We start from the raw sequence: 22,955 nt of genomic DNA, 5'->3' as shown, positions 1-22,955 counted from the left end.
TGGTGTTGTATGGAGAGCTGTGGGTGGTGTTTGAGCTGGAGTTAGTGTTGTATGGAGAGCTGTGGGTGGTCTTTGAGTTGCAGTTGGTGTATGGAGAGCTGTGGGTGGTGTTTGAGCTGGAGTTGGTGTTGTATGGAGAGCTGTGGGTGGTGTTTGAGCTGGAGTTGGTGTTGTATGGAGAGCTGTGGGTGGTGTTTGAGTTGGTGTTGTATGGAGAGCTGTGGGTGGTGTTTGAGCTGGATTTGGTGTTGTATGGAGAGCTGTGGGTGGTGTTTCAGCTGGAGTTGGTGTTGTATGGAGAGCTGTGGGTGGTGTTTGAGCTGGAGTTAGTGTTGTATGGAGAGCTGTGGGTGGTGTTTCAGCTGTAGTTAGTGTTGTATGGAGAGCTGTGGGTGGTGTTTGAGCTGGAGTTAGTGTTGTATGGAGAGCTGTGGGTGGTCTTTGAGTTGCAGTTGGTGTATGGAGAGCTGTGGGTGGTGTTTGAGCTGGAGTTGGTGTTGTATGGAGAGCTGTGGGTGGTGTTTGAGCTGGAGTTGGTGTTGTATGGAGAGCTGTGGGTGGTGTTTGAGTTGGTGTTGTATGGAGAGCTGTGGGTGGTGTTTGAGTTGGTGTTGTATGGAGAGCTGTGGGTGGTGTTTGAGCTGGAGTTAGTGTTGTATGGAGAGCTGTGGGTGGTGTTTGAGCTGCAGTTAGTGTTGTATGGAGAGCTGTGGGTGGTGTTTGAGCTGGAGTTAGTGTTGTATGGAGAGCTGTGGGTGGTGTTTGAGCTGGAGTTGGTGTTGTATGGAGAGCTGTGGGTGGTGTTTCAGCTGGATTTGGTGTTGTATGGAGAGCTGTGGGTGGTGTTTCAGCTGGAGTTGGTGTTGTATGGAGAGCTGTGGGTGGTGTTTGAGCTGGAGTTAGTGTTGTATGGAGAGCTGTGGGTGGTGTTTCAGCTGTAGTTAGTGTTGTATGGAGAGCTGTGGGTGGTGTTTGAGCTGGAGTTAGTGTTGTATGGAGAGCTGTGGGTGGTCTTTGAGTTGCAGTTGGTGTATGGAGAGCTGTGGGTGGTGTTTGAGCTGGAGTTGGTGTTGTATGGAGAGCTGTGGGTGGTGTTTGAGCTGGAGTTGGTGTTGTATGGAGAGCTGTGGGTGGTGTTTGAGTTGGTGTTGTATGGAGAGCTGTGGGTGGTGTTTGAGCTGGAGTTAGTGTTGTATGGAGAGCTGTGGGTGGTGTTTGAGCTGCAGTTAGTGTTGTATGGAGAGCTGTGGGTGGTGTTTGAGCTGGAGTTAGTGTTGTATGGAGAGCTGTGGGTGGTGTTTGAGCTGGAATTGGTGTTGTATGGAGAGCTGTGGGTGGTGTTTGAGCTGGAGTTAGTGTTGTATGGAGAGCTGTGGGTGGTGTTTGAGCTGGAATTGGTGTTGTATGGAGAACTGTGGGTGGTCTTTGAGCTGGAGTTGGTGTATGGAGAGCTGTGGGTGGTGTTTCAGCTGGATTTGGTGTTGTATGGAGAGCTGTAGGTGGTGTTTCAGCTGGAGTTGGTGTTGTATGGAGAGCTGTGGTGGTGTTTCAGCTGGATTTGGTGTTGTATGGAGAGCTGTGGGTGGTGTTTGAGCTGGAATTGGTGTTGTATGGAGAGCTGTGGGTGGTGTTTGAGCTGGAGTTAGTGTATGGAGAGCTGTGGGTGGTGTTTGAGCTGGAGTTAGTGTTGTATGGAGAGCTGTGGGTGGTGTTTGAGCTGGAGTTAGTGTTGTATGGAGAGCTGTGGGTGGTCTTTGAGTTGCAGTTGGTGTATGGAGAGCTGTGGGTGGTGTTTGAGCTGGAGTTGGTGTTGTATGGAGAGCTGTGGGTGGTGTTTGAGCTGGAGTTGGTGTTGTATGGAGAGCTGTGGGTGGTGTTTGAGCTGGAGTTAGTGTTGTATGGAGAGCTGTGGGTGGTCTTTGAGTTGCAGTTGGTGTATGGAGAGCTGTGGGTGGTGTTTGATCTGGAGTTGGTGTTGTATGGAGAGCTGTGGGTGGTGTTTGAGCTGGAGTTGGTGTTGTATGGAGAGCTGTGGGTGGTGTTTGAGTTGGTGTTGTATGGAGAGCTGTGGGTGGTGTTTGAGTTGGTGTTGTATGGAGAGCTGTGGGTGGTGTTTGAGCTGGAGTTAGTGTTGTATGGAGAGCTGTGGGTGGTGTTTGAGCTGCAGTTAGTGTTGTATGGAGAGCTGTGGGTGGTGTTTGAGCTGGAGTTAGTGTTGTATGGAGAGCTGTGGGTGGTGTTTGAGCTGGAGTTGGTGTTGTATGGAGAGCTGTGGGTGGTGTTTCAGCTGGATTTGGTGTTGTATGGAGAGCTGTGGGTGGTGTTTCAGCTGGAGTTGGTGTTGTATGGAGAGCTGTGGGTGGTGTTTGAGCTGGAGTTAGTGTTGTATGGAGAGCTGTGGGTGGTCTTTGAGTTGCAGTTGGTGTATGGAGAGCTGTGGGTGGTGTTTGAGCTGGAGTTGGTGTTGTATGGAGAGCTGTGGGTGGTGTTTGAGCTGGAGTTGGTGTTGTATGGAGAGCTGTGGGTGGTGTTTGAGTTGGTGTTGTATGGAGAGCTGTGGGTGGTGTTTGAGCTGGAGTTAGTGTTGTATGGAGAGCTGTGGGTGGTGTTTGAGCTGCAGTTAGTGTTGTATGGAGAGCTGTGGGTGGTGTTTGAGCTGGAGTTAGTGTTGTATGGAGAGCTGTGGGTGGTGTTTGAGCTGGAATTGGTGTTGTATGGAGAGCTGTGGGTGGTGTTTGAGCTGGAGTTAGTGTTGTATGGAGAGCTGTGGGTGGTGTTTGAGCTGGAATTGGTGTTGTATGGAGAACTGTGGGTGGTCTTTGAGCTGGAGTTGGTGTATGGAGAGCTGTGGGTGGTGTTTCAGCTGGATTTGGTGTTGTATGGAGAGCTGCAGGTGGTGTTTCTGCTGGAGTTGGTGTTGTATGGAGAGCTGTGGGTGGTGTTTGAGCTGGAGTTGGTGTTGTATGGAGAGCTGTGGGTGGTGTTTCAGCTGGATTTGGTGTTGTATGGAGAGCTGTGGGTGGTGTTTGAGCTGGAATTGGTGTTGTATGGAGAGCTGTGGGTGGTGTTTGAGCTGGAGTTAGTGTTGTATGGAGAGCTGTGGGTGGTGTTTGAGCTGGAATTGGTGTTGTATGGAGAGCTGTGGGTGGTCTTTGAGCTGGAGTTGGTGTTGTATGGAGAGCTGTGGGTGGTGTTTGAGCTGGAGTTGGTGTTGTATGGCGAACTGTGGGTGGTGTTTGACCATGAGTTGATGTTGTATGGAGAGCTGTGGGTGGTGTTTGAGCTGGAGTTGGTGTTGGATGGAGAGCTGTGGGTGGTGTTTGAGCTGGAGTTGGTGTTGTATGGAGAGCTGTGGGTGGTGTTTGAGCTGTAGTTGGTGTTGTATGGCGAACTGTGGGTGGTGTTTGACCATGAGTTGGTGTTGTATGGAGAGCTGTGGGTGGTGTTTGAGCTGGAGTTGGTGTTGTATGGAGAGCTGTGGGTGGGGTTTGAGCTGGAGTTGGTGTTGTATGGAGAGCTGTGCGTGGTGTTTGAGCTGGAGTTGGTGTTGTATTGAGAGCTGTGGATGGTGTTTGAGCTGGAGTTGCTGTTGTATGGAGAGCTGTGGGTGGGGTTTGAGCTGGAGTTGGTGTTGTATGGAGAGCTGTGGGTGGTGTTTGAGCTGTAGTTGGTGTTGTATGGCGAACTGTGGGTGGTGTTTGACCATGAGTTGGCGTTGTATGGAGAGGTGTGGGTGGTGTTTGAGCTGGAGTTAGTGTTGTATGGAGAGCGGTGGATGGTGTTTGAGCTGGAGTTGGTGTTGTATGGAGAGCTGTGGGTGGTCTTTGAGCTGGAGTTGGTGTTGTATGGAGAGCTGTGGGTGGTGTTTGAGCTGGAGTTGGTGTTGTATGGAGAGCTGTGGGTGGTGTTTGAGCTGGAGTTGGTGTCTGGAGAGCTGTGGGTGGTATTTGAGCTGGAGTTGGTGTTGTTTGGAGAGCTGTGGGTGGTGTTTGAGCTGGAGTTGGTGTTGTATGGAGAGCTGTGGGTGGTGTTTGAGTCTGTGTTGTATGGAGAGCTGTGGGTGGTGTTTGAGCTGGAGTTGGTGTATGGAGAGCTGTGGGTGGTGTTTGAGCTGGAGTTGGTGTTGCATGGAGATCTGTGGGTGATGTTTGAGCTGGACTTGGTGTTGTATGGAGAGCTGTGGGTGGTGTTTGAGTTGGTGTTGTATGGAGAGCTGTGGGTGGTGTTTGAGCTGGAGTTGGTGTTGTATGGAGAGCTGTGGGTGGTGTTTGAGCTGGAGTTGGTGTTGTATGGAGAGCTGTGGGTGGTGTTTGAGCTGGAGTTGGTGTATGGAGAGCTGTGGGTGGTGTTTGAGCTGGAGTTGGTGTTGTATGGAGAGCTGTGGGTGGTGTTTCAGCTGGAGTTGGTGTTGTATGTAGAGCTGTGGGTGGTGTTTGAGCTGGAGTTGGTGTATGGAGAGCTGTGGGTGGTGTTTGAGCTGGAGTTGGTGTATGGAGAGCTGTGGGTGGTGTTTCAGCTGGAGTTGGTGTTGTATGGAGAGCTGTGGGTGGTGTTTGAGCTGGAGTTAGTGTTGTATGGAGAGCTGTGGGTGGTGTTTCAGCTGTAGTTAGTGTTGTATGGAGAGCTGTGGGTGGTCTTTGAGTTGGAGTTGGTGTATGGAGAGCTGTGGGTGGTGTTTGAGTTGGTGTTGTATGGAGAGCTGTGGGTGGTGTTTGAGCTGGAGTTGGTGTTGTATGGAGAGCTGTGGGTGGTGTTTGAGTTGGTGTTGTATGGAGTGCTGTGGGTGGTGTTTGAGCTGGAGTTGGTGTATGGAGGGCTGTGGGTGGTGTTTGAGCTGGAGTTGGTGGTGTATGGAGAGCTGTGGGTTGTGTTTGAGCTGGAGTTGGTGTTGTATGGAGAGCTGTGGGTGGTGTTTGAGTTGGTGTTGTATGGAGAGCTGTGGGTGGTGTTTGAGCTGCAGTTGGTGTTGTATGGAGAGCTGTGGGTGGTGTTTGAGCTGGAGTTGGTGGTGTATGGAGAGCTGTGGGTGGTGTTTGAGCTGGAGTTGATGTTGTATGGAGAACTGTGGGTGGTGTTTGAGCTGGAGTTGGTGTTGTCTGGAGAGCTGTGGGTGGTGTTTGAGCTGGAGTTAGTGTTGTATGGAGAGCTGTGGGTGGTGTTTGAGCTGGAGTTGGTGTTGTATGGAGAGCTGTGGGTGGTGTTTCAGCTAGAGTTGGTGTATGGAGAGCTGTGGGTGGTGTTTGAGCTGTAGTTAGTGTTGTATGGAGAACTGTGGGTGGTCTTTGAGTTGGTGTATGGAGAGCTGTGGGTGGTGTTTGACCTGAAGTTGGTGTTGTATGGAGAGCTGTGGGTGGTGTTTGAGCTGGAGTTGGTGTTGTATGGAGAGGTGTGGGTGGTGTTTGAGCTGGAGTTGGTGTTGTATGGAGAGCTGTGGGTGGTCTTTGAGCTGGAGTTGGTGTTGTATGGAGAGCTGTGGGTGGTGTTTGAGCTGGAGTTGGTGTTGTATGGAGAGCTGTGGGTGGTGTTTGAGCTGGAGTTGGTGTCTGGAGAGCTGTGGGTGGTCTTTGAGCTGGAGTTGGTGTTGTATGGAGAGCTGTGGGTGGTGTTTGAGCTGGACTTGGTGTTGTATGGAGAGCTGTGGGTGGTGTTTGAGTTGGTGTTGTATGGAGAGCTGTGGGTGGTGTTTGAGCTGGAGTTGGTGTTGTATGGAGAGCTGTGGGTGGTGTTTGAGCTGGAGTTGGTGTTGTATGGAGAGCTGTGGGTGGTGTTTGAGCTGGAGTTGGTGTTGTATGGAGAGCTGTGGGTGGTGTTTGAGCTGGAATTGGTGTTGTATGGAGAACTGTGGGTGGTCTTTGAGCTGGAGTTGGTGTATGGAGAGCTGTGGGTGGTGTTTCAGCTGGATTTGGTGTTGTATGGAGAGCTGCAGGTGGTGTTTCTGCTGGAGTTGGTGTTGTATGGAGAGCTGTGGGTGGTGTTTGAGCTGGAGTTGGTGTTGTATGGAGAGCTGTGGGTGGTGTTTCAGCTGGATTTGGTGTTGTATGGAGAGCTGTGGGTGGTGTTTGAGCTGGAATTGGTGTTGTATGGAGAGCTGTGGGTGGTGTTTGAGCTGGAGTTAGTGTTGTATGGAGAGCTGTGGGTGGTGTTTGAGCTGGAATTGGTGTTGTATGGAGAGCTGTGGGTGGTCTTTGAGCTGGAGTTGGTGTTGTATGGAGAGCTGTGGGTGGTGTTTGAGCTGGAGTTGGTGTTGTATGGCGAACTGTGGGTGGTGTTTGACCATGAGTTGATGTTGTATGGAGAGCTGTGGGTGGTGTTTGAGCTGGAGTTGGTGTTGGATGGAGAGCTGTGGGTGGTGTTTGAGCTGGAGTTGGTGTTGTATGGAGAGCTGTGGGTGGTGTTTGAGCTGTAGTTGGTGTTGTATGGCGAACTGTGGGTGGTGTTTGACCATGAGTTGGTGTTGTATGGAGAGCTGTGGGTGGTGTTTGAGCTGGAGTTGGTGTTGTATGGAGAGCTGTGGGTGGGGTTTGAGCTGGAGTTGGTGTTGTATGGAGAGCTGTGCGTGGTGTTTGAGCTGGAGTTGGTGTTGTATTGAGAGCTGTGGATGGTGTTTGAGCTGGAGTTGCTGTTGTATGGAGAGCTGTGGGTGGGGTTTGAGCTGGAGTTGGTGTTGTATGGAGAGCTGTGGGTGGTGTTTGAGCTGTAGTTGGTGTTGTATGGCGAACTGTGGGTGGTGTTTGACCATGAGTTGGCGTTGTATGGAGAGGTGTGGGTGGTGTTTGAGCTGGAGTTAGTGTTGTATGGAGAGCGGTGGATGGTGTTTGAGCTGGAGTTGGTGTTGTATGGAGAGCTGTGGGTGGTCTTTGAGCTGGAGTTGGTGTTGTATGGAGAGCTGTGGGTGGTGTTTGAGCTGGAGTTGGTGTTGTATGGAGAGCTGTGGGTGGTGTTTGAGCTGGAGTTGGTGTCTGGAGAGCTGTGGGTGGTATTTGAGCTGGAGTTGGTGTTGTTTGGAGAGCTGTGGGTGGTGTTTGAGCTGGAGTTGGTGTTGTATGGAGAGCTGTGGGTGGTGTTTGAGTCTGTGTTGTATGGAGAGCTGTGGGTGGTGTTTGAGCTGGAGTTGGTGTATGGAGAGCTGTGGGTGGTGTTTGAGCTGGAGTTGGTGTTGCATGGAGATCTGTGGGTGATGTTTGAGCTGGACTTGGTGTTGTATGGAGAGCTGTGGGTGGTGTTTGAGTTGGTGTTGTATGGAGAGCTGTGGGTGGTGTTTGAGCTGGAGTTGGTGTTGTATGGAGAGCTGTGGGTGGTGTTTGAGCTGGAGTTGGTGTTGTATGGAGAGCTGTGGGTGGTGTTTGAGCTGGAGTTGGTGTATGGAGAGCTGTGGGTGGTGTTTGAGCTGGAGTTGGTGTTGTATGGAGAGCTGTGGGTGGTGTTTCAGCTGGAGTTGGTGTTGTATGTAGAGCTGTGGGTGGTGTTTGAGCTGGAGTTGGTGTATGGAGAGCTGTGGGTGGTGTTTGAGCTGGAGTTGGTGTATGGAGAGCTGTGGGTGGTGTTTCAGCTGGAGTTGGTGTTGTATGGAGAGCTGTGGGTGGTGTTTGAGCTGGAGTTAGTGTTGTATGGAGAGCTGTGGGTGGTGTTTCAGCTGTAGTTAGTGTTGTATGGAGAGCTGTGGGTGGTCTTTGAGTTGGAGTTGGTGTATGGAGAGCTGTGGGTGGTGTTTGAGTTGGTGTTGTATGGAGAGCTGTGGGTGGTGTTTGAGCTGGAGTTGGTGTTGTATGGAGAGCTGTGGGTGGTGTTTGAGTTGGTGTTGTATGGAGTGCTGTGGGTGGTGTTTGAGCTGGAGTTGGTGTATGGAGGGCTGTGGGTGGTGTTTGAGCTGGAGTTGGTGGTGTATGGAGAGCTGTGGGTTGTGTTTGAGCTGGAGTTGGTGTTGTATGGAGAGCTGTGGGTGGTGTTTGAGTTGGTGTTGTATGGAGAGCTGTGGGTGGTGTTTGAGCTGCAGTTGGTGTTGTATGGAGAGCTGTGGGTGGTGTTTGAGCTGGAGTTGGTGGTGTATGGAGAGCTGTGGGTGGTGTTTGAGCTGGAGTTGATGTTGTATGGAGAACTGTGGGTGGTGTTTGAGCTGGAGTTGGTGTTGTCTGGAGAGCTGTGGGTGGTGTTTGAGCTGGAGTTAGTGTTGTATGGAGAGCTGTGGGTGGTGTTTGAGCTGGAGTTGGTGTTGTATGGAGAGCTGTGGGTGGTGTTTCAGCTAGAGTTGGTGTATGGAGAGCTGTGGGTGGTGTTTGAGCTGTAGTTAGTGTTGTATGGAGAACTGTGGGTGGTCTTTGAGTTGGTGTATGGAGAGCTGTGGGTGGTGTTTGACCTGAAGTTGGTGTTGTATGGAGAGCTGTGGGTGGTGTTTGAGCTGGAGTTGGTGTTGTATGGAGAGGTGTGGGTGGTGTTTGAGCTGGAGTTGGTGTTGTATGGAGAGCTGTGGGTGGTCTTTGAGCTGGAGTTGGTGTTGTATGGAGAGCTGTGGGTGGTGTTTGAGCTGGAGTTGGTGTTGTATGGAGAGCTGTGGGTGGTGTTTGAGCTGGAGTTGGTGTCTGGAGAGCTGTGGGTGGTCTTTGAGCTGGAGTTGGTGTTGTATGGAGAGCTGTGGGTGGTGTTTGAGCTGGACTTGGTGTTGTATGGAGAGCTGTGGGTGGTGTTTGAGTTGGTGTTGTATGGAGAGCTGTGGGTGGTGTTTGAGCTGGAGTTGGTGTTGTATGGAGAGCTGTGGGTGGTGTTTGAGCTGGAGTTGGTGTTGTATGGAGAGCTGTGGGTGGTGTTTGAGCTGGAGTTGGTGTTGTATGGAGAGCTGTGGGTGGTTGAGCTGGAGTTGGTGTTGTAAGGAGAGCTGTGGGTGGTGTTTGAGCTGGAGTTGGTGTTGTATGGAGAGCTGTGGGTGGTGTTTGAGCTGGAGTTGGTGTTGTATGGAGAGCTGTGGGTGGTGTTTGAGCTGGAGTTGGTGTATGGAGAGCTGTGGGTGGTGTTTGAGCTGGATTTGGTGTTGTATGGAGAGCTGTGGGTGGTGTTTCAGCTGGAGCTGGTGTTGTATGGAGAGCTGTGGGTGGTGTTTGAGCTGGAGTTAGTGTTGTATGGAGAGCTGTGGGTGGTGTTTCAGCTGTAGTTAGTGTTGTATGGAGAGCTGTGGGTGGTGTTTGAGCTGGAGTTAGTGTTGTATGGAGAGCTGTGGGTGGTCTTTGAGTTGGAGTTGGTGTTTGGAGAGCTGTGGGTGGTGTTTGAGCTGGAGTTGGTGTTGTTTGGAGAGCTGTGGGTGGTGTTTGAGTTGGTGTTGTATGGAGAGCTGTGGGTGGTGTTTGAGCTGGAGTTGGTGTTGTATGGAGAGCTGTGGGTGGTGTTTGAGTTGGTGCTGTATGGAGAGCTGTGCGTGGTGTTTGAGCTGGAGTTGGTGTTGTATTGAGAGCTGTGGATGGTGTTTGAGCTGGAGTTGGTGTTGTCTGGAGAGCTGTGGGTGGTGTTTGAGCTGGAATTGGTGTTGTATGGAGAGCTGTGGGTGGTCTTTGAGCTGGAGTTGGTGTTGTATGGAGAGCTGTGGGTGGTGTTTGAGCTGGAGTTGGTGTTGTATGGCGAACTGTGGGTGGTGTTTGAGCTGGAGTTGGTGTTGGATGGAGAGCTGTGGGTGGTGTTTGAGCTGGAGTTGGTGTTGTATGGAGAGCTGTGGGTGGTGTTTGAGCTGTAGTTGGTGTTGTATGGCGAACTGTGGGTGGTGTTTGACCATGAGTTGGTGTTGTATGGAGAGCTGTGGGTGGTGTTTGAGCTGGAGTTGGTGTTGTATTGAGAGCTGTGGGTGGTGTTTGAGCTGGAGTTGGTGTTGTATGGAGAGCTGTGGGTGGTGTTTGAGCTGGAGTTGGTGTATGGAGAGCTGTGGGTGGTGTTTGAGCTGGAGTTGCTGTTGTATGGAGAACTGTGGGTGGTGTTTGAGCTGGAGTTGGTGTCTGGAGAGCTGTGGGTGGTGTTTGAGCTGGAGTTAGTGTTGTATGGAGAGCTGTGGGTGGTGTTTGAGCTGGAGTTAGTGTTGTATGGAGAGCTGTGAGTGGTGTTTGAGCTGGAGTTGGTGTTGTATGGAGAGCTGTGGGTGGTGTTTGAGCTGGAATTGGTGTTGTATGGAGAGCTGTGGGTGGTCTTTGAGCTGGAGTTGGTGTATGGAGAGCTGTGGGTGGTGTTTCAGCTGGATTTGGTGTTGTATGGAGAGCTGTGGGTGGTGTTTCAGCTGGAGTTGGTGTTGTATGGAGAGCTGTGGTTGGTGTTTGAGCTGGAGTGGGTGTTGTATGGAGAGCTGTGGGTGGTGTTTGAGCTGGAGTTGGTGTTGTATGGAGAGCTGTGAGTGGTGTTTGAGCTGGATTTGGAGTATTGGAAGCTGTGGGTGGTGTTTGAGCTGGAGTTGGTGTTGTATGGAGAGCTGATTTCATTCTTTTCCTCTGCGTGGGAAAGTAAACCCCTACCCCTTATTGCTAACTTTACCAATCTGCAGACAATCTGTGCCTCCACATCATTTATTGACCATCTTGTTGCCCTGTTGCACCTCACACAGTTCCCGACTTTTCAATTTCTTCTTTGCCTAACTCACCAATCATCAATATTTGTCACCTTTTTGCTCTGTAGTGTTACATACCCCGTAACTGGGTTGCCAAACCAGCAGAAATGGATCACTCAGTTGGAGTCTGGATTACTGGAACTAAGAAAGTTTTATTAAAGAAATAAGTAACACAGTACTCTAACCAGAAGGATAATAAATGCAACAGTTCAGCAATGATAAACACACGTGTACACAGAATTTGGATAACAGGATCAATCAGGCTCTGTCATCGTCTCGGGGTAAATGACCAGTTTCAAAGTGATGCAAAGTTCAGTTCAGTTCACAGTAATCACTGCCGTGGCGGTGGACGGGGGGAGGAAGGAGAGAGAGAGCGAAAGCGAATGAATATTCAAGTCGGATTCCAAACAGACCTTCGATATTCCTCACAGTCAGCTTTCGGGCGAGCCCTTTGTAATGTCTTCTGAGGTAACCGACTGTGACCCCTCCGTTTCAGATACGATCGTTCCTCTGCAGTGAACCTGGCACCCAAGCAAGGGCGGACACACGCCAGGTTCCTGCCGATCGTACCTTTCCACTCTGTGCGTCTATGGCTTGGTCCCATGAGCAGCCCTCCAAAACTTCCACCGACTTGTGGGAGGCGCACCGCTTCCAGGGTCTCGTTACCTCGTTGTGTCGTGTGTGTGTGCCTTAGTGAACCTGTCCCTTTTTATCCCCCTGTTGGGGTATCATCTGTCCGTCACTTCAAACAGTTCGGGGTTCAAAGAGGAGCCGATCTTGACAATTCCAGACCACTGTCTCCTTCCGTTAAGCTCTCCCGTCTCTTCATTAACATTTCCAAATGCTGCTCCATTGTCTTACTTATCTCTCTCCTGAAGACAGGTGGCAGATCAACTGCTGATCCCACTGGTGCCAGCACAGGACAGTTAACGTCTTAGTCTAGGTGTACTTTTGTAACCCTCTTTCGTCACACCCCTCCCCTTTAAGGATTTTTATCGGGGTAAAAATTACAAACATGAATACATTATTAGATACACACAAATATACATCTTCATCAGCTATTTGGCTAATACAGAGAATTTTAAGTTGTCACCACCTGACGGACAGTCAGCAATTACATTTTCTGTTCCTTTTATATGTGTTATTAATAATCCCCTAAACCAGGCTTCAACTTAGCAAACTTCATAGTGGCCGAAAACACTGATGAATTGCGATCAGTGTAACCTCTCATTGGGTTTCGTCCCGGACCACGATAACAAGGGTCGTCCCATCCCGACTTAGTTTTCTCTCGCAAGGGCTTAGTAGGAGGGGGAGGGGTAGTAACCGCAGAGTTATTGCAAAACTTCCTACAGTACCCCACCATCTCCAAGAGCCTTCTGAGGGCCCTCTTGTCTGTCGGGGTTGGGATGTCAGAGATAGCCCGCACTTCAGCTTGCATCGCTGCCAGCTGCCCCTGTGTAACCACAATTCCCAGATAAGTGACCTTCGTGTGGCTGAACTCATTTTTTTCAAGGTTCACTATCAAGCTGGCTTCAGACAGCCGTATCACATCGCCAATACACACTTCTGTGTTCGTTAGCCCTTTCGTCACTGAAGGGATGTTGCTCACTAGGTTGACCTAGCGTGACAAACACCACCCAACGTCCCAGTTGTTTGCATCGCCTCGGGACAATCAAACACACGTGTGTGAGCCGTTTAATTACTTCTCCTAAAGAGTCGCTTTGTTCGGGGATTAAGGGAGAGACTTTATCAGCAGAGCTGGCCAAAACAATAGCCTTCTCCCATCTGGTCGATACCATACTCACCTTTTCAAAATGGTTTTTTTTTTTCCTTATCAGGGGGACCCTCGTTTCATTGATTTCCGCGCTAACACCGACTAGGTTTGTTAGCATATCAAAAGCCTGTGACCGTCTCAGTTCGCGTCTGCCATAATCAATAACATCCTTCCTCCTGTGCAGCCAGTAAACCTCTTTCATGGTTCCACTGACTGTTTCCTTCAGCACCTCAAAATGTCCACCGAGGGGTACCTTGTGGGCCAGATTAAAAATCTCATCCCCAGAGATTTTTGGCACCATCCCCCATTCCTCATCTGCGGTACTTGGTCTCCCTTCCTTCCTTAGCACCTCCTCCTCCACACAATAGCCTACTGGCTCTCTTTTTAATCCTGCTTCAGAGAAAGCTGTCTCCTCATCTCGCTCCTGTACCTGTATAAAGTCCTTCTTTCCTACCGATAAATCTACCTTAATTTCCCCACTTCCTCCTGTTTCATTACGTTCCTTCTTTTCACTTTCTACCCCCTCCTCGTACAAGGCTGGCAGAAACGTCTCAGCTAAATTTACTTCGGCAGTCCCGGTATGAACCTGTGAGTCCATGGGCGGGGCCTCAATGCTGGCAGGCTGACCTGTCAAGCTCACTGTCGAGAACACAATTCCCCCGGCGAGGTCATTACCGAGCAAGACTTCCACGCCTTTCATCGGTAATTCGGGCCTCACCCCGATCGTGACTAGTCCAGAGACCAAGTTGCTTTGTAGGTGTATCTGGTGCAAAGGGACTGCCTCTGTCCCTTCCCCAATACCTTTGACCTTGACCTCCCCAGTCTGGGTCTCCGAGCTAAACTCTAATACACTCTTCAGTATCAGTGACTGACACGCTCCCGTGTCTCTCCAGATCCGCACTGGAACTGGTTTTAACCCCTCCTTCACTGACACCAATCCGGCCAAGATAAACCTCTCGTGCCCTTCCTGAACTTTGGCAGACCTTTCCTCTCCTAGTGGTTCGTTTACCAGCTCGATACAGCCAGTCAAAATCACCATTTTTCCTTTCCTCGTCTCCTTCTTTGGGGCAAAACACCTGGACGCAAAGTGTCCAACTTTCCCACAATTATAACAGACGACCCCAGGAGACTTCCTACCAGACTGCTCCCGGTCTACCTTATCCTTCTCACTAGACCCCAGCTTATTTTCTGACTTTTCTGGCGGACTCTCCCCGCCGTCCTGACGACCCTTCTGGTAGCCTTTACTCAGGGCAAACTTCATTTTATGCGTCAACGCGTACTCATCTGCTAACTTAGCAGTTGCGGCTAACGTGGCTGCCTCTTTCTCATCTGGGTAGGGTCTCATACCCTCAGGGACATAACCTTCAAACTGCTCAGTCAGAATCAGCTGTAGCAGTCTGTCATAATCCCCATCTACCCCCTTCGAGGCGCACCAACGCTCACAATATGTCTGCATCTCACGGGCAAACTCTAAATACGTGCGGTCCCACTGCTTCCTCGCATTCCGGAATCTCTGCCGGTATGCCTCCAGGACCAACTCATAAATCCTGAGGATGGCCTCTTTCACCACCTCATACCTCTGGGCATCTTCCGCGGACAAAGCTGAGTAAGCTTCTTGGGCTTTTCCTTTAAGTACACTCTGAAGCAAAGCAGCCCACTTATCCCTCGGCCAGTCCTGACTTGCAGCAACTTTTTCGAAATGGAGAAAGTACCAATCCACATCGGTATCGTCAAAGGGGGGAACCAGCCTAACCTCTTGGGTCGCCCTGAACCCTCCACCTTGGTTCGGCACGGGCCCCTGCTCGGCCCTTATCTTTAACCTCTCCAGCTCGAATTCCCTTTCCCTCTGCCTCTCTTCTCGCTCCCATTGCCTCTATCTTTCTCGCCGTTCTAACTGTTTCTCTTCGTGTTCTAGCTGCCGTACCCGGAACTCGTGCTCGAGTCTCAGTTTTTCAATCTGCACCTGTACCGCGTCTCCAGCAGGTTTTTCAATAGACACCACCTCCAGCTCCCCTTGGGGAAACACACCTTTAGATACATAGTGCTCTACGATAGCTCTGTGTATCTCCTCTCTCCTCATTGTCGACTTCCCCTTAACAAGATTCAACCGTTTGGCCACAGCTGCCAATTCCGCTTTCCTGGCATCCTCTACTGCCTCCAAGGTCGGCACCTTTATAAATTCCTCAGCCTCCATTTCTTCTGTTTGTCTTTTCTTTCTTTCAGGAATTTTAACCCAATCAATTTACTCCGTCCCAAATTTAGCGTTCAAAATCGCGGACGAGAATTCCACTTCTGTTACGTACCCCATAACTGGGTTGCCAAACCAGCAGAAATGGATCACTCAGTTGGAGTCTGGATTACTGGATTAAGAAAGTTTCATTAAAGAAATAAGCAACACAGTACTCTAACCAAAAGGATAATAAATGCAACAGTTCAGCAATGATAAACACACATGTACACAGAATTAGGATAACAGGATCAATCAAGCTCTATCGTCGTCTAGGGCTAAATGACCAGTTTCAAAGTGACACAAAGTTCAGTTCAATGGAGTTCAGTTCAGTTCAGTTCAGTTCAGCTCAGTTCAGTTCACAGTAATCACTGCCGTGGCTGTGGGCGGGGAGGGAAGGAGAGAGAGAGAGAGAGAGAGCGAAAGCGAATGAATATTCAAGTCGGATTCCAAACAGACCTTCGATATTCCTCACAGTCAGCTTTCGGGCGAGCCCTTTGTAATGTCTTCTGAGGTCACCGACTGTGACCCCTTCGTTTCAGATACGATCGTTCCTCTGCAGTGAACCCGGCACCCAGGCAAGGGCAGACACACGCCAGGTTCCCGCCGATCGTACCTTTCCACCCTGTGCGTCTATGGCTTGGTCTCGCGATCAGCCCTCCCAAAACTCCCACCGACTTGTGGGAGGCGCACCGCTTCCAGGGTCTCGTTACCTCGTTGTGTCGTGTGTGTGTGTGTGCCTTAGCGAACCTGTCCCTTTTTATCCCCCTGTTGGGGTATCGCCTGTCCATCACTTCAAACAGTTCAGGGTTCAAAGTGGAGCCGGTCTTGACAATTCCCAGACCGCTGTCTCCTTCCGTTAAGCTCTCCCGTCTCTTCATTAACATTTCCAAATGCTGCTCCGTTGTCTTACTTATCTCTCTCTCCTGAAGGCAGGTGGCAGATCAACTGCTGATCCCACTGGTGCCAGCACAGGACAGTTAACATCTTAGTCTACGTGTACTTTTTGTAACCCTCTTTCGTCACAGTAGCCACACAATGTTGTTTGTGTGCAATGTTCTCCAAGGTGCCCCAGCCCCTGAGATTTGGGTCAAATTTGTTTGCTGTGTTACAGAGAAAAAGACCAGGCAGATACCCAATAACACCACAGGTAAAAATGTTCAGGCCACAGTGCAGTCATCATGCATTATGTGTTTTATCCTGCCTTTGCCACAGTGTTTTGGCTCCACTGGGCTTTTGCTTAGACCAGCCCGCCATATGAGGACTTGTCAAAAACTTTGCTAAAATCCACATGGACTACATCAGACACATAGACATCTTCGGCCCTTTGCAAAGAATGTCGTTGTGCCTAGTGGAACCTTCTGTTAAATTCATGCTGTCTGTTTTTGATTGATCTGTGTTTCTAAATTAAGGTTTCAGTGGCACTTTGGATTCTGTGTGTGTACTCTGCATGATTTAAATCTGTTAACACCACTATTGCTGAGAGAACCCACTGCCACTTCATATTTCCTCTCCTTGTATTTAATGTTCTTTGTAAGCAGTTAACCAGCTGGTCTACAATGTTCAATTAATAATCTCTTGTAGATATTGCTGGACTGGAGGACCCAGCTACAGCCAGTGAGAATTATGAAGCAACAGGTGAGGAGAGTTCGGAGTATAGCCTGATGGATGACCAGCTACTGCCAGCGTCACACAGACATAAAGTGAGTGAATCCCAAGATCTGCAGGGGGAGCTCAGCTCAGGGTACTTGTCTGTGACCAGCGAAAGCCCCTCCTCGTCAGACCCTCACCAATCATTACCATCCATCTCGAGACTGTCTCCTGCAGTGGAGCGCATTGAAGCAACTCCTTCCTCCTGTAGTACACAATGCTTCCACCTGGGCCATGAACCAGAACCTGAAGGCTCTGGGCAACAGCTGCCGCCCTCTCGTAGGAGGCCCATCAAACGCAAGAACGGTGCAGAACATGACAAAGATGATTCAGACTTGGAGTTGAGTGTCTAAAAGAAAATGAATTGCTTTTCAATTGGAATGAATTTGATCTGGAAGTATTGGTTCTGTACTATGTTGTGAGATTTGAGCAAGTTCAGAACTGAAGGGGAATGAACTGTGGTGAATTGTCCTAAATGATTTACAATACAACTTGGGGATGGCATTTATTTTGTACTTGATCCTCCCTGTTGGTGTCGCTTTGGAAATGGTGCTAAGGCTACTGTTTACATCCCTGTTACACTGGGAACATTACATTTAAACACTTGTGTCGGTTTTGTCTGGTTTGCAGGTTACAGCCTAACATCACACTTGAGTGTTAAACAGTTCAGGATTATATAATCTGGTACAAAGTGCATCTTTCTCAAACGCCCAGTCCTATCAAGGGTACTAAAGTATTGGCCATAAAGCCTGATACTTCACCAGGTAAACTCTCAATAGGTATCTTGTTTGTTATATTTAACATCCGGGTGTTCTGTATGGCTTTGGGGCTGTTTGGGCAATGATTTGGTTTCCATTTGTCTTCAATGGCAAATGTCCCTGTAAAAAGCTAGTACCTGCATTGAGCAAACCTTCTAAAACCTGTCCGTCAATGCTGCCATTCCTTGGTTCATAGCACCAAAACAGCACTTTGTTAGTTGCCACTGCCTTTAAGGAGAAATGACAATGTTAGGAGACTCAAAAGAGTCACCACTAGCTGTTCAACACTAAAACTAAGGTGGATTCTGTTTGATGTTACACCGTGTGTACAGCTGTTTGACAAAACCACTTCAATGCATTGATTCAAGGATGATTAGACTTGTAACTGGATTATATTTCCCCACAGTGCTGGGGCTAGCAATTGATGCTGAGCAAGTTCTGTTTGTTAAGTGTCTGACATTTGGAAATGGTCAGTTTACTGCTTTTCTTGGCTGTGTTTCTGTCAATGTGAGAAGGTGTGGTGGGAAACTGCACTTGAAACTCATATTAATGTGTGCAGACTGATCAAATGGGAGCCCACTGTGTGTTTGTGCCGAAGCTATTGATGGACAGCAAATAATCACTGCAAAAATTGGAATATCGGCAAACTGTGAAAATGAAAGATACAGCACAACAATGTGTTGTAGGAGAACTTTTTTCAGGGAGCATATATGCAAACAAAAATGTATAGCTTAAATCGCAGAGAACAAATTAACACTTGATGGGCAGCTGGCCCAGAAAATGAGCAAGTGTATAACCAAACTCAGTGTTTTTTAAACTTTTGATTATGTTGACAACTGAGTACATTTGAAATGCATTTCATTTCTTAGTTTTTGTTGTAAATGAAATTCAATGTATTTTTGTAAAAAAAAAATTAAAATGACCGCTTTGTGATCTCACCCTTTTTAACATGAGGAGTCTGGATGTAGAAAATGTGTGTTGGCACTTTGGAATTTCAAGTGGTTCTGTGGGGAAAATTTACAATTATTATTGAGCTTTTTGGTTAGTGAATAAAATATTGTTATCTTTTATATTGAATCAATGTGGAATTATGCCCCGCCTTGAGTTTAATGTTTCCTTATTGGTTTTTAAATGTCAACTTTAGTAACAATCTGTTAGTTGCAGAAACTCTAGGTCCAGAAACACCAGACCTGACACAAAATGCAGCTGTCAAACCTGGTAAACTTTTGATTCTGGCAAAGTAATTCAAAATCTTACAAGTGTTACTTGAATTTACTACATCTGTGGAACCCCTGTTGCTTAAACCTGCATATTTCATCTTGAGTATGTGAGAATGTCAGTGTTTGTTACATTTATTTTTGGCAAGCCTACCTGTTCACCTTACATGCAGTGTTACAAGTAAAGATATATTTTACAAAGTGGTTAACTGATGTGATGGTCTGTGTATTTACAACAATCTCTGTGATTTCATTATGGTTTAATTTGATTCCTACTGAGCTAAGTAATCAATTCATGTGTCACACTGTAATCCACATCCTGTAGTTCTAGGTAGGGAACAATAAAGGCACCACTAGGATAAAGGAAGCAAACCACATTTTTTCCTACAAAAATAACTTCCAAAATACAGTTTTTTTTTAAGAGTTAGAATTTGTCAATGAGAATATGAAGAGATTGATTCTGGAATGGTTCCAGAAGACTGGAAAATTACAAATATCAGTCCACTCTTCAAGAAGAGAGAGAGGCAGAAGAAAGACTAACTGTAGGCCAGTTAGTCTAACCTCAGTGGTTCAGAATATGTTGAAGTCAATGTTAAGGATATGGTTTTAGAGTCCTTGAAGGCACATGATAAAATAGGCATAGTCAGCATGGTTTCCTCAAGGTAAAATCTTGCCTGACAAGTCTGTTGGAATTCTTTGAAGAAATAATAAACAGGATAGTCAAAGGAGAATCAGTTGATGTTGTGTACTTGGATTTTCAGAAGGCCTTTGACAAGGTGCCACACATGAGACTGCTTAACAATATAAAATTGCTTGGCATTACAGGAAAGATAAAGACGTGGATAGAGGAATGGCTGATAGACAGGAGGCAGCGAGTGGAAATAGGGGGCCTTTTCTGGTTGGCTGCCAGTGCCTAGTGGTTTTCCTCGGGGGTCTGTATTTGGACAGATTATTTTTGCGTTATGATGGATTTAATGGCTTTGTTGCAAAGTTTGTAGATGATACGAAGATGGGTGGAGGGGCAGGTAATTTTGAAGAAGTAGAGAGACTGCAGAAGGACTTGGACAGATTAGGAGAATGGGCAAAGAAGTGGCAGATGGAATACAGTGTCAGGAAGTGTATGATGAGGCACTTTAGTAGAATAAATGAAAGGTTTGACTATTTTCTAAATGGAGAGAAAACACAAATGTGCAAAGGGACTTGGGAGTCCTTGTGCGGGATTCCCTAAAGGTTAATTTTCAAGTTGAGTCTGTGATGAGGGAGGCAACTGTGATGTTAGCATTCATTTCAAGAGGACTAGAATATAAAAGCAAGGATGTAATGTTGAGACTTTATAAAGCACTGCTGAGGTCTGACTTGGAGTATTGTGAGCAGGTTTGGGCATCTTATGTAAGAAAGGATGTGCTGAAACTGGAGATGGTTCAAAGGAGGTTCACAAAAATGTTTCCAGGATTGAATTGCTTGTCGTATGAAGAGTGTTTGATGGCCCTGGCCTGTATTCACGAATTCAGAAGAATGAGGGTGACCTCATTGAAACCTATTGAATGGTGAAAGGTCCTGATAGAGAGGATGTGGAGAAGATGTTCCCTATGGTGGGAGAGTCTAAGACCAGAGGACACAGCCTCAGAATGGAAGGGCATCCATCTAGAACTGAGATGGGGAGGAATTTCTTCAGCCAGAGAGTGGTGAATCTATGGAATTCTTTGCCACGGGCAGCTGCGGAGGCCAAGTAGTTATTGAATTTACATTATTACTTGCATCCTTCACATGAGTAAAAATCTTTGTTACATCTCTGTCTAAATGTGCAATTTATAGCAATTTGTAATAAATAGTATGTACAACAGGACAGTCAATATAATATAGAAATACAATTGTATCTGCGTGAATTAATCAGTCTGGTGGCTTGGTGGAAGAAGCTGTCCCCGAGTCTGTTGGTCCTGGCTTTTATGCTGTGGTACTGTTTCCCGGATGGCAGCAGCTGGAATAGATTGTGGTTGGGGTGACTCGGCTCCCCAATGATCCTTTGGGCCTTTTTTTACACACCTGTCTTTGTAAGTGTCCTGAATCAGGGGAAGTTCACATCTACAGATGTGCTGGGCTGTCTGCACCACTCTCTGTAGTGTCCTGCGATTGAGGGAAGTACAGTTCCCATACCAGGCAGTGATGCAGCCAGTCAGGATGCTCTCAGTTGTGCTCCTATATATTTAAGGCAGAGGTTGATAAGATTCTTGATTGGTCAGGTCATGAAGTGACATTGGGAGAGGCAGGAGATTGGAGCTGAGAAGAAAATTGAAATGATGGAGCAGACTTGATGGGGCAAATGGTCTAATTCTGCTCCTGTTATCTTCTAGAGATGGGAGCAATAATCTGCCTCTCTGTCCATGGGCTGCTCTCCCTCTCTGTGAAAACATAGCTCAACTCCATTATCCCTCACCTTCGTAACCTCAGTTCTCCAAACCAGGATTACTGAGGGATGGTTTGAAGGGGTGAGTGGGAATGAGTGAGGGACGGTTTGAAGGGGTGATTGAGGATGAGTGAGGGATGGATTGAAGGGGTGATTGAGGATGATTGAGGGACGGTTTGAAGGGGTGAGTGAGGGACGGTTTGAAGGGGTGATTGAGGATGAGTGAGGGATGGATTGAAGGGGTGATTGAGGATGAGTGAGGGACGGTTTGAAGGGGTGAGTGGGGGACGGTTTGAAGGGGTGAGTGGGGATGAGTGAGGGATGGTTTGAAGGGGTGATTGAGGATGAGTGAGGGACGGTTTGAAGGGGTGAGTGAGGGACGGTTTGAAGGGGTGAGTGAGGGACGGTTTGAAGGGGTGATTGAGGATTAGTGAGGAACGGTTTGAAGGGGTGATTGGGGATGAGTGAGGGACAGTTTGAAGGGGTGATTGAGGATGAGTGAGGGACGGTTTGAAGGGGTGATTGAGGATTAGTGAGGAACGGTTTGAAGGGGTGATTGGGGATGAGTGAGGGACAGTTTGAAGGGGTGATTGAGGATGAGTGAGGGACGGTTTGAAGGGGTGATTGAGGATTAGTGAGGAACGGTTTGAAGGGGTGATTGGGGATGAGTGAGGGACAGTTTGAAGGGGTGATTGAGGATGAGTGAGGGACGGTTTGAAGGGGTGAGTGGGGATGAGTGAGGGACGGTTTGAAGGGGTGATTGAGGATGAGTGAGGGACGGTTTGAAGGGGTGATTGAGGATCAGTGAGGGATGGTTTGAAGGAGTGTGAAAAATGCACAAAGGAAGGACAATTAAACAAGGAGGCAATGATTGTGAGAGTCCCGGGAGGGCAGAAGGATGAATGAGAGACCGAGTACATGAAACGTGATGAGTGAGGGAGGAGGTGAGGAGTAGGGGCGAGGTTGAGACGCTAGTGGTTGTTGTACAGACGCTCGATGGGGTTGGGCACTGAAACAGGGCTAAGACCTTTCACCTTCGGAAAGCAGAGCAATTGGGACAGATGTGGAGTTGAAATCACCGGGTTGCCCGGCTCCAGGTACAGGGCTTGTTTACAGGTTAGGGCCACCCTCCCTTCAGCTGCTGTTGCTGCAATACCTATTTAATTTATATGTTCTTTTCTTTTTCAATATTTTTATTAATTACTCTCATAGACGAATACAAAATACATTATATTATGGCAACAGAAACCAGATTGAAATGCCCCATAGCTATGTATAGTTAATTAACCATAATATTGAAAAGGTATATTTTATTCTAAACTAAAGCAAAATCAAAACCCCATAACAAAACAGAAAAAAAGAGGGGAAAAAAACAGCTGTTTGGTTAAAAGAAAAGAAAAAAAATCTCTGACATATGGTTGTAAATTCGAACATATAATAGTCATCATCATTGCTGAACAAATCGAAAATTGTGAAAGCAGTTCCAAAAAGGTCCCCATAATGTGAAAAAAAATCTTGTCTAGGTATAGAAATAGAACACCTAATCTTCTCTAGATTTAAACATGACATAACATCAATCAACCAATGGGCACGAGTAGGCAGAGCGGCAACTTTCCATTTAAGCAACACAACCCTTCTGGCTAAAAGAGAAATAAAAGCCAAAATATGCAAATCATTCGGCTTAAGAGTAAAATCATTTCCTCCAACAATGCAAAACAAGGCAGTCAGAGGGTTGGGTTTAAAGTTTATTTTAAAAAGCTCCGAGAAAGTTCGAAATACTTCTTTCCAAAATTTATCAAGTCGCGGGCAGGACCAAAACTTATGAATTAAAGAGGCCTCTTTGACATTATACCTATTACAGTAAGGAGAAAAATCTGAGTAAAAACGAGAGCTTATCTTTAGTCATATTGGCTCTATGAAGCACTTTAAATTGTAAAAGAGAGTGACGCGCACATAACGGAGAGGTGTGAGCAAGTTTAAAAATTCCATTCCAAGCATCCTCATCAATTGAAGTCTGTAGGTCTTGTTCCCGGAGGTTTTTAATTTTGTCTAATGGAATGTTTCTCAATGCCAAACAGCATACTATAAATATTAGAAATAGATCTATTATGAAAAGGTTTCAAAGTAAAAATTGTATCAATTAAATTCTTATCTGGACATTTAGGAAATGTATAAAGTTGAGAACACAAGGTCTCTTAATTTGTAAGTATCTAAAAAAAGTGATCTTTACAAAGATTATATTTAATATTTAGTTGATCAAATGAAGAAAGACTATCTCCAACAAACAACTCCTGAAAACTTTTAATACCTAATCTATTCCACCCTTTTAAAAACCACATCAGTCAAAGAAGGTTT

At 47.5% G+C, this 22,955-nt stretch overlaps 1 protein-coding gene across 1 annotated transcript in view; it reads left to right on the top strand.

The window, feature by feature from the left end:
• The window catches only part of ccnf (cyclin F), a 119,221-nt gene extending 100,829 nt beyond the window's left edge, over positions 1–18,392 (top strand). The window contains exon 17 of the mRNA XM_072269590.1: positions 16,156–18,392. Coding sequence (XP_072125691.1) covers positions 16,156–16,574 — 419 coding nt within the window. The 3' untranslated portion in view covers positions 16,575–18,392. The remainder of the gene's footprint in view (positions 1–16,155) is intronic.
• Positions 18,393–22,955: the final 4,563 nt, after the last annotated feature.

Source organism: Mobula birostris, chromosome 9, assembly GCF_030028105.1.
Source record: "Mobula birostris isolate sMobBir1 chromosome 9, sMobBir1.hap1, whole genome shotgun sequence".
NCBI lineage: Eukaryota > Metazoa > Chordata > Chondrichthyes > Myliobatiformes > Myliobatidae > Mobula > Mobula birostris.
This window is presented reverse-complemented; position numbering and strand designations above follow the sequence as displayed.